The sequence below is a fragment of the Penaeus vannamei genome, chromosome 16 (genome assembly GCF_042767895.1).
Source record: "Penaeus vannamei isolate JL-2024 chromosome 16, ASM4276789v1, whole genome shotgun sequence".
Taxonomy (NCBI): domain Eukaryota; kingdom Metazoa; phylum Arthropoda; class Malacostraca; order Decapoda; family Penaeidae; genus Penaeus; species Penaeus vannamei.
The window spans coordinates 11591402-11601401 of NC_091564.1; the positions used below are offsets into that span (position 1 = coordinate 11591402).

General features: G+C 51.2%; 1 protein-coding gene across 4 annotated transcripts in view; it reads right to left on the minus strand.

Annotated features, from left to right (window-relative positions):
- Nucleotides 1-10000, minus strand: part of Idua (alpha-L-iduronidase) — a 252229-nt gene that overhangs the window by 202105 nt on the left and 40124 nt on the right. For all 4 annotated transcript variants that reach the window (XM_070131245.1, XM_070131244.1, XM_070131243.1 and 1 more), the window contains one exon: nt 1423-1499. In XM_070131245.1, the coding sequence (XP_069987346.1) occupies nt 1423-1499 (77 nt within the window). The remainder of the gene's footprint in view (nt 1-1422; nt 1500-10000) is intronic.

Consider the following 10000-nt stretch of genomic DNA (forward strand, 5'->3'; position numbering starts at 1 on the left):
AGCGGGAAGAATAATGATATAAAAACGAGGATGGAAAGAAAATAAACCCTCGAAATATGTGAAGAAATACAAATAGAGAAAAGAAGGAGAAACGAACTAAAAGACAAAACGAAGATGGAAAAAAAACAAAAAAAAATCATACTTGGGCTTCATCCCCTTTTTGGCAACATTGCAACCCTGCTTAACGAAACAAACAAAAACCCCTCAATAAAAAGGGGGAAAAAGTTAAATAAAAAAGGCCTCTTAGTGGAAAGAGTAGCAATAAGGGGAAGATGCTGTTAAGCTTTGAAAGCTGTGCGGCCTTTTATGGGTATTTGGAGTCTGTCTGTTTTTTTGTGGTTCTGTGTTTTGTGCTTTTATGTGGGCGTGGTTTTGTTATCTTTGTTTTTTGTTGTTTTGAGAAGGAGGAAGGGAGGAGGGTAGGAGGAAGAGGGAGATAAATGAAAGGATGGAGGAAAAGAGAGAAAGAGGGGTGGAAGGAGGGAGGGACGGAGAAAGGAATTCGAGAAAGAGGGAGGGAGAGAGAGATAAAGTAAAGGAGGGACTCAAAGAATCAAGGAAGGAAGGAACGGAAAGAGAGAAAGAGGAAGGGAGGGAAGGAAAGAGAGGAAGAGGGAGGGAGGAAAGGAAGGAAGGAGAGAAAGGGGGAGGGTGGGAGTCCTGTTTTTGTGGCACTGTTTTGTACTTAAGGGAAAGAGATGTGGAGGAAGAAGGGAAGAAAAGAGAGAAAGAGGGAAGGAGGGAGGGAGGGAAGCAAGGAGAGAGAGAGAGAAGGTGGGCGAAGAAAAAGAAAATGATAGAAGGGGAAAGGGACGGAAGGAAAGAGCGAAAGAGGGAGGGAGGGAAGGAGAATAAACGGGGAAAGGTAGAAAGGGAGAGAGCAAGAGATAAAGAGGGAAGGAGAGAAAGAGAGAGGGAGGGAGGGAAATTGAGAGGGGGGGAGGGAAAGAGAGGGGGGAGGGAGGGAGGAAAAGTGTGAAAGAGTGCGAGGAAAGTAGAGGAGATAAAACTGAAAGAGAGAGAGAGAGAGAGAGAGAGAGAGAGAGAGAGAGAGAGAGAGAGAGAGAGAGAGAGAGAGATACATACATAGATAGAGAGACAGACAGACAGACAGAGAGAGAGGGAGAGAGAGAGAGAGAGAGAGAGAGAGAGAGAGAGAGAGAGAGAGAGAGAGAGAGAGAGAGAGAGAGAGAGAGAGAGAGAGAGAGAGAGAGAGAGAGGGAGGGAGGGAGGGAGGGAGAGAGAGAGAGAGAGAGAGAGAGACAAACAGACAGACAGACAGAGAAACAAACAGACAGAGATAAACAGAGAGACAGACAGACAGACAGACAGAGACAACGAAACAGAGACAGAGAGAGAAAACCCCACCGAGAAGCCACCCCAGATCCTTGGCGATCCGAGTCACGTCCCACCTCGCCTTACCTCGTGCTGATGAAGCCGTCAGACCAAGTGAGGAGAAGGTCCGCCCTCGTCACTCCCAGCGCCCGTACGTCTGATACCTGGCAAGGAGGGAAGCGAAGTATTATTGGGGTGGGAAGGAGGGAAGCGAAGTATTATTGGGGTGGGAAGGAGGGAAGCGAAGTATTATTGGGGTGGGAAGGAGGGAAGCGAAGTATTATTGGGGTGGGAAGGAGGGAAGCGAAGTATTATTGGGGTGGGAAGGAGGGAAGCGAAGGAGGGAAGAGAAGGATTATTGGGGTGGGAAGGAGGGAAGCGAAGTATTATTGGGGTGGGAAGGAGGGAAGCGAAGTATTATTGGGGTGGCAAGGAGGGAAGCGAAGTATTATTGGGGTGGGAAGGAGGGAAGCGAAGTATTATTGGGGTGGCAAGGAGGGAAGCGAAGTATTATTGGGGTGGGAAGAAGGGAAGCGAAGTATTATTGGGGGGGCGAGGAGGGAGGCGAAGTATTATTGGGGTGGCAAGGAGGGAAGCGAAGTATTATTGGGGTGGCAAGGAGGGAAGCGAAGTATTATTGGGGTGGGAAGGAGGGAAGCGAAGGATTATTGGGGTGGCAAGGAGGGAAGAGAAGGAGGGAAGCGAAGTATTATTGGGGCGGCAAGGAGGGAAGCGAAGTATTATTGGGGTGGGAAGGAGGGAAGCGAAGTATTATTGGGGTGGCAAGGAGGGAAGCGAAGTATTATTGGGGTGGCAAGGAGGGAAGCGAAGTATTATTGGGGTGGGAAGGAGGGAAGCGAAGTATTATTGGGGTGGCAAGGAGGGAAGAGAAGTATTATTGGGGTGGGAAGGAGGGAAGCGAAAACTGAAAGACGAGAGGGAGACAGATAAATAGATAGAGAGACAGACAGACAGACCAGAGAGGGAGAGAGAGAGAGAGAGAGAGACGAGGGAGAGGGAGGGAGGGAGGGAGAGAGAGAGAGACAAACAGACAGACAGACAGAGAAACAAACAGACAGAGATGAAAACAGAGGAGACAGACAGACAGACAGACAGAGACAACGAAACAGAGACAGAGAGAAGAAAACCCACCGAGAAGCCACACCCAGATCTTGGCGATCCGGAGTCACGTCCCACCTCGCCTTACCTCGTGCTGATGAAGCCGTCAGACCAAAGTGAGGAGAAGGTCCGCCCTCGTCCACTCCCAGCGCCCGTACGTATTATTGGGGTGGGAAGGAGGGAAGCGAAGTATTATTGGGGTGGGAAGGAGGGAAGCGAAGGATTATTGGGGTGGCAAGGAGGGAAACTAAGGAGGGAAGCGAAGTATTATTGGGGCGGCAAGGAGGGAAGCGAAGTATTATTGGGGTGGGAAGGAGGGAAGAGAAGTATTATTGGCGTGGCAAGGAGGGAAGCGAAGTATTATTGGGGTGGGAAGGAGGGAAGCGAAGGATTATTGGGGTGGCAAGGAGGGAAGCGAAGGAGGGAAGCGAAGTATTATTGGGGCGGCAAGGAGGGAAGCGAAGTATTATTGGGGTGGGAAGGAGGGAAGAGAAGTATTATTGGGGTGGCAAGGAGGGAAGCGAAGTATTATTGGGGTGGCAAGGAGGGAAGCGAAGGAGGGAAGCGAAGGATTATTGGGGTGGCAAGGAGGGAAGCGAAGGAGGGAAGCGAAGTATTATTGGGGTGGGAAGGAGGGAAGCGAAGTATTATTGGGGTGGGAAGGAGGGAAGCGAAGTATTATTGGGGTGGGAAGGAGGGAAGCGAAGTATTATTGCCGGGGCAAGGAGGGAAGCGAAGTATTATTGGGGTGAGAAGGAGGGAAGCGAAGTATTATTGGGGCGGCAAGGAGGGAAGCGAAGTATTATTGGGGTGGGAAGGAGGGAAGCGAAGTATTATTGGGGTGGCAAGGAGGGAAGAGAAGTATTATTGGGGTGGCAAGGAGGGAAGCGAAGTATTATTGGGGTGGGAAGGAGGGAAGCGAAGGATTATTGGGGCGGGAAGGAGGGAAGCGAAGTATTATTGGGGTGGCAAGGAGGGAAGAGAAGTATTATTGGGGTGGGAAGGAGGGAAGCGAAGGATTATTGGGGTGGCAAGGAGGGAAGAGAAGTATCATTGGGGTGGCAAGGAGGGAAGCGAAGTATTATTGGGGTGGCAAGGAGGGAAGCGAAGTATTATTGGGGTGGGAAGGAGGGAAGCGAAGGATTATTGGGGTGGCAAGGAGGGAAGCGAAGTATTATTGGGGTGGGAAGGAGGGAAGCGAAGTATTATTGGGGTGGCAAGGAGGGAAGCGAAGTATTATTGGGGTGGGAAGGAGGGAAGCGAAGTATTATTGGGGTGGGAAGGAGGGAAGCGAAGTATTATTGGGGTGGGAAGGAGGGAAGAGAAGTATTATTGGGGTGGCAAGGAGGGAAGCGAAGTGTTATTGGGGTGGGAAGGAGGGAAGCGAAGGACTATTGGGGTGGCAAGGAGGGAAGGGAAGTATCATTGTGGTGGGAAGGAGGGAAGAGAAGTATTATTGGGATGGGAAGGAGGGAAGAGAAGTATCATTGGGGTGGCAAGGAGGGAAGCGAAGTATTATTGGGGTGGGAAGGAGGGAAGAAAAGTATTATTGGGGTGGGAAGGAGGGAAGCGAAGGATTATTGGGGTGGGAAGGAGGGAAGAGAAGTATCATTGGGGTGGCAAGGAGGGAAGCGAAGTATTATTGGGGTGGGAAGGAGGGAAGAGAAGTATTATTGGGGTGGCAAGGAGGGAAGCGAAGTATTATTGGGGTGGGAAGGAGGGAAGCGAAGTATTATTGGGGTGGGAAGGAGGGAAGCGAAGTATTATTGGGGTGGGAAGGAGGGAAGCGAAGTATTATTGTGGTGGGAAGGAGGCAGGCGAAGTATAATTGGAGTGGGAAGGAGGGAAGAGAAGTATTATTGGGGTGGGAAGGAGGGAAGCGAAGTATTATTGGGGTGGGAAGGAGGGAAGCGAAGGACTATTGGGGTGGCAAGGAGGGAAGGGAAGTATCATTGTGGTGGGAAGGAGGGAAGAGAAGTATTATTGGGATGGGAAGGAGGGAAGAGAAGTATCATTGGGGTGGCAAGGAGGGAAGCGAAGTATTATTGGGGTGGGAAGGAGGGAAGAAAAGTATTATTGGGGTGGGAAGGAGGGAAGAGAAGTATTATTGGGGTGGGAAGGAGGGAAGCGAAGTATTATTGGGGTGGCAAAGAGGGAAGCGAAGTATTATTGGGGTGGGAAGGAGGGAAGAAAAGTATTATTGGGGTGGGAAGGAGGGAAGAGAAGTATTATTGGGGTGGGAAGGAGGGAAGCGAAGTATTATTGGGGTGGGAAGGAGGGAAGCGAAGTATTATTGGGGTGGGAAGGAGGGAAGCGAAGTATCATTGGGGTGGGAAGGAGGGAAGCGAAGTATTATTGGGGTGGCAAGGAGGGAAGCGAAGTATTATTGGGGTGGCAAGGAGGGAAGGGAAGTATTATTGGGGTGGGAAGGAGGGAAGCGAAGGAGGGAAGCGAAGTATTATTGGGGTGGGAAGGAGGGAAGCGAAGCATTATTGGGGTGGGAAGGAGGGAAGCGAACGAGGGAAGCGAAGTATTATTGGGGTGGCAAGGAGGGAAGCGAAGTATTATTGGGGTGGGAAAGAGTGAAGTGAAGTATCATTGGGGTGGGAAGGAGGGAAGCGAAGTATTATTGGGGTGGGAAGGAGGGAAGCGAAGTGTTATTGGGGTGGCAAGGAGGGAAGCGAAGTATTATTGGGGTGGGAAGGAGGGAAGCGAAGTATTATTGGGGTGGGAAGGAGGGAAGCGAAGTATTATTGGGGTGGGAAGGAGGGAAGCGAAGTATTATTGGGGTGGGAAGGAGGGAAGAGAAGTATTATTGGGGTGGCAAGGAGGGAAGCGAAGTGTTATTGGGGTGGCAAGGAGGGAAGCGAAGTGTTATTGGGGTGGGAAGGAGGGAAACGAAGTATTATTGGGGTGGGAAGGAGGGAAGAGAAGTATTATTGGGGTGGGAAGGAGGGAAACGAAGTGTTATTGTGGTGGAAAGGAGGGAAGCGAAGTATTATTGGGGTGGGAAGGAGGGAAAAGAAGTATTATTGGGGTGGCAAGGAGGGAAGCGAAGTATTATTGGGGTGGGAAGGAGGGAAGCGAAGTATTATTGGGGTGGGAAGGAGGGAAGAGAAGTATTATTGGGGTGGGAAGGAGGGAAGCGAAGTGTTATTGTGGTGGAAAGGAGGGAAGCGAAGTATTATTGGGGTGGCAAGGAGGGAAGCGAAGTATTATTGGGGTGGCAAGGAGGGAAGCGAAGTATTATTGGGGTGGCAAGGAGGGAAGCGAAGTGTTATTGGGGTGGAAAGGAGGGAAGCGAAGGAGGGAAGCGAAGTATCATTGGGGTGGGAAGGAGGGAAGCGAAGGATTATTGGGGTGGGAAGGAGGGAAGCGAAGTGTTATTGGGGTGGCAAGGAGGGAAGCGAAGGATTATTGGGGTGGAAAGGAGGGAAGCGAAGTATTATTGGGGTGGCAAGGAGGGAAGAGAAGTATCATTGGGGTGGGAAGGAGGGAAGCGAAGGATTATTGGGGTGGAAAGGAGGGAAGCGAAGTATTATTGGGGTGGCAAGGAGGGAAGCGAAGGAGGGAAGCGAAGTATTATTGGGGTGGCAAGGAGGGAAGCGAAGGATTATTGGGGTGGCAAGGAGGGAAGCGAAGGATTATTGGGGTGGCAAGGAGGGAAGCGAAGTATTATTGGGGTGGCAAGGAGGGAAGCGAAGGAGGGAAGGGAAGTGTTATTGTGGTGGAAAGGAGGGAAGCGAAGTATTATTGGGGTGGGAAGGAGGGAAGAGAAGTATTATTGGGGTGGGAAGGAGGGAAGCGAAGTATTATTGTGGTGGAAAGGAGGGAAGCGAAGTATTATTGGGGTGGCAAGGAGGGAAGCGAAGTATTATTGGGGTGGCAAGGAGTGAAGCGAAGCATTATTGGGGTGGAAAGGAGGGAAGCGAAGGAGGGCAGCGAAGTGTTATTGTGGTGGAAAGGAGGGAAGCGAAGTATTATTGGGGTGGCAAGGAGGGAAGCGAAGTATTATTGGGGGGGCAAGGAGGGAAGCGAAGTATTATTGGGGTGGAAAGGAGGGAAGCGAAGGAGGGAAGCGAAGTATTATTGGGGTGGGAAGGAGGGAAGCGAAGTATCATTGGGGTGGCAAGGAGGGAAGCGAAGTGTTATTGTGGTGGAAAGGAGGGAAGCGAAGTATTATTGGGGTGGCAAGGAGGGAAGCGAAGTATTATTGGGGTGGCAAGGAGGGAAGCGAAGTATTATTGGGGTGGGAAGGAGGGAAGCGAAGGAGGGAAGCGAAGTATTATTGGGGTGGCAAGGAGGGAAGCGAAGGTTTATTGGGGTGGCAAGGAGGGAAGCGAAGGATTATTGGGGTGGCAAGGAGGGAAGCGAAGTATTATTGGGGGGGGAAGGAGGGAAGCGAAGTATTATTGGGGTGGGAAGGAGGGAAGCGAAGTATTATTGGGGTGGCAAGGAGGGAAGCGAAGTATTATTGGGGTGGCAAGGAGGGAAGCGAAGGATTATTGGGGTGGCAAGGAGGGAAGCGAAGTATTATTGGGGTGGGAAGGAGGGAAGCGAAGTATTATTGGGGTGGAAAGGAGGGAAGCGAAGTATTATTGGGGTGGGAAGGAGGGAAGCGAAGGAGGGAAGCGAAGTATTATTGGGGTGGGAAGGAGGGAAGTGAAGTATTATTGGGGTGGGAAGGAGGGAAGCGAAGTGTTATTGGGGTGGCAAGGAGGGCAGCGAAGTATTATTGGGGTGGCAAGGAGGGAAGCGAAGGATTATTGGGGTGGGAAGGAGGGAAGCGTAGTATTATTGGGGTGGCAAGCAGGGAAGCGAAGTATTATTGGGGTGGCAAGGAGTTAAGAGAAGTATTATTGGGGTGGCAAGGAGGGAAGCGAAGTATTATTGGGGTGGCAAGGAGGGAAGCGAAGGATTATTGGGGTGGCAAGGAGGGAAGCGAAGGATTATTGGGGTGACAAGGAGGGAAATGAAGTATTATTGGGGTGGCAAGGAGGGAAGCGAAGTATTATTGGGGTGGGAAGGAGGGAAGCGAAGTATTATTGGGGTGGCAAGGAGGGAAGCGAAGGATTATTGGGGTGGGAAGGAGGGAAGCGAAGTATTATTGGGGTGGCAAGGAGGGAAGCGAAGTATTATTGGGGTGGGACGGAGGGAAGCGAAGTGTTATTGGGGTGGCAAGGAGGAAGCGAAGTATTATTGGGGTGGCAAGGAGGGAAGCGAAGTGTTATTGGGGTGGGAAGGAGGGAAGCGAAGTATTACTGGGGTGGCAAGGAGGGAAGCGAAGTATTATTGGGGTGGCAAGGAGGGAAGAGAAGTATTATTGGGGTGGCAAGGAGGGAAGCGAAGTATTATTGGGGTGGCAAGGAGGGAAGAGAAGTATTATTGGGGTGGCAAGGAGGGAAGCGAAGTATTATTGGGGTGGCAAGGAGGGAAGCGAAGTATTATTGGGGTGGCAAGGAGGGAAGCGAAGTGTTATTGGGGTGGGAGGGAGGGAAGCGAAGCATTATTGATGGCAAGGAGGGAAGAGAAGTATTATTGGGGTGGCAAGGAGGGAAGCGAAGTATCATTGGGGTGGGAAGGAGGGAAGCGAAGTATTATTGGGGTGGCAAGGAGGGAAGCGAAGTATTATTGGGGTGGCAAGGAGGGAAGCGAAGTGTTATTGGGGTGGCAAGGAGGGAAGCGAAGTATTATTGGGGTGGCAAGGAGGGAAGAGAAGCATTATTGATGGCAAGGAGGGAAGAGAAGTATTATTGGGGTGGCAAGGAGGGAAGCGAAGTATTATTGGGGTGGCAAGGAGGGAAGCGAAGTATTATTGGGGTGGCAAGGAGGGAAGCGAAGTGTTATTGGGGTGGCAAGGAGGGAAGCGAAGTATTATTGGGGTGGCAAGGAGGGAAGCGAAGTGTTATTGGGGTGGCAAGGAGGGAAGCGAAGTATTATTGGGGTGGCAAGGAGGGAAGCGAAGGATTATTGGGGTGGGAAGGAGGGAAGAGAAGTATTATTGGGGTGGCAAGGAGGGAAGCGAAGGATTATTGGGGTGGGAAGGAGGGAAGAGAAGTATTATTGGGGTGGGAAGGAGGGAAGCGAAGTATTATTGGGGTGAAAAGGAGGGAAGCGAAGTATTATTGGGGTGGGAAGGAGGGAAGCGAAGTATTATTGGGGTGGCAAGGAGGGAAGAGAAGTATTATTGGGGTGGGAAGTAGGTAAGCGAAGTATTATTGGGGTGAAAAGGAGGGAAGCGAAGTATTATTGGGGGGGCAAGGAGGGAAGCGAAGGAGGGAAGAGAAGTATTATTGGGGGGGGAAGGAGGGAAGCGAAGTATTATTGGGGTGGGAAGGAGGGAAGCGAAGGAGGGAAGCGAAGTATTATTGGGGTGGGGAGGAGGGAAGAGAAGTATCATTGGGGTGGGAAGGAGGGAAGCGAAGTATTATTGGGGTGGCAAGGAGGGAAGCGAAGTATTATTGGGGTGGCAAGGAGGGAAGCGAAGGAGGGAAGCGAAGTATTATTGGGGTGGCAAGGAGGGAAGCGAAGTATTATTGGGGTGGCAAGGAGGGAAGCGAAGTATTATTGGGGTGGCAAGCAGGGAAGCGAAGGAGGGAAGCGAAGTATTATTGGGGTGCCAAGGAGGGAAGCGAAGCATTATTGGGGTGGCAAGGAGGGAAGAGAAGTATTATTGGGGTGGCAAGGAGGGAAGCGAAGTATCATTGGGGTGGCAAGGAGGGAAGAGAAGTATTATTGGGGTGGGAAGGAGGGAAGCGAAGTATTATTGGGGTGGGAAGGAGGGAAGAGAAGTATCATTGGGGTGGGAAGGAGGGAAGCGAAGTATTATTGGGGTGGCAAGGAGGGAAGCGAAGTATTATTGGGGTGGGAAGGAGGGAAGCGAAGTATTATTGGGGTGGCAAGGAGGGAAGCGAAGTATTATTGGGGTGGCAAGGAGGGAAGCGAAGGAGGGAAGCGAAGTATTATTGGGGTGGCAAGGAGGGAAGCGAAGTATTATTGGGGTGGCAAGGAGGGAAGCGAAGTATTATTGGGGTGGGAAGGAGGGAAGCGAAGGAGGGAAGCGAAGTATTATTGGGGTGGCAAGGAGGGAAGCGAAGTATTATTGGGGTGGCAAGGAGGGAAGCGAAGGAGGGAAGCGAAGTATCATTGGGGTGGGAAGGAGGGAAGCGAAGGAGGGAAGCGAAGTATTATTGGGGTGGGAAGGAGGGAAGCGAAGTATTATTGGGGTGGCAAGGAGGGAAGCGAAGTATTATTGGGGTGGGAAGGAGGGAAGCGAAGTATTATTGGGGTGGCAAGGAGGGAAGCGAAGTATTATTGGGGTGGGAAGGAGGGAAGCGAAGGAGGGAAGCGAAGTATTATTGGGGTGGCAAGGAGGGAAGCGAAGTATTATTGGGGTGGCAAGGAGGGAAGCGAAGGAGGGAAGCGAAGTATTATTGGGGTGGGGAGGAGGGAAGCGAAGTATTATTGGGGTGGCAAGGAGGGAAGCGAAGGATTATTGGGGTGGGAAGGAGGGAAGAGAAGTATCATTGGGGTGGCAAGGAGGGGA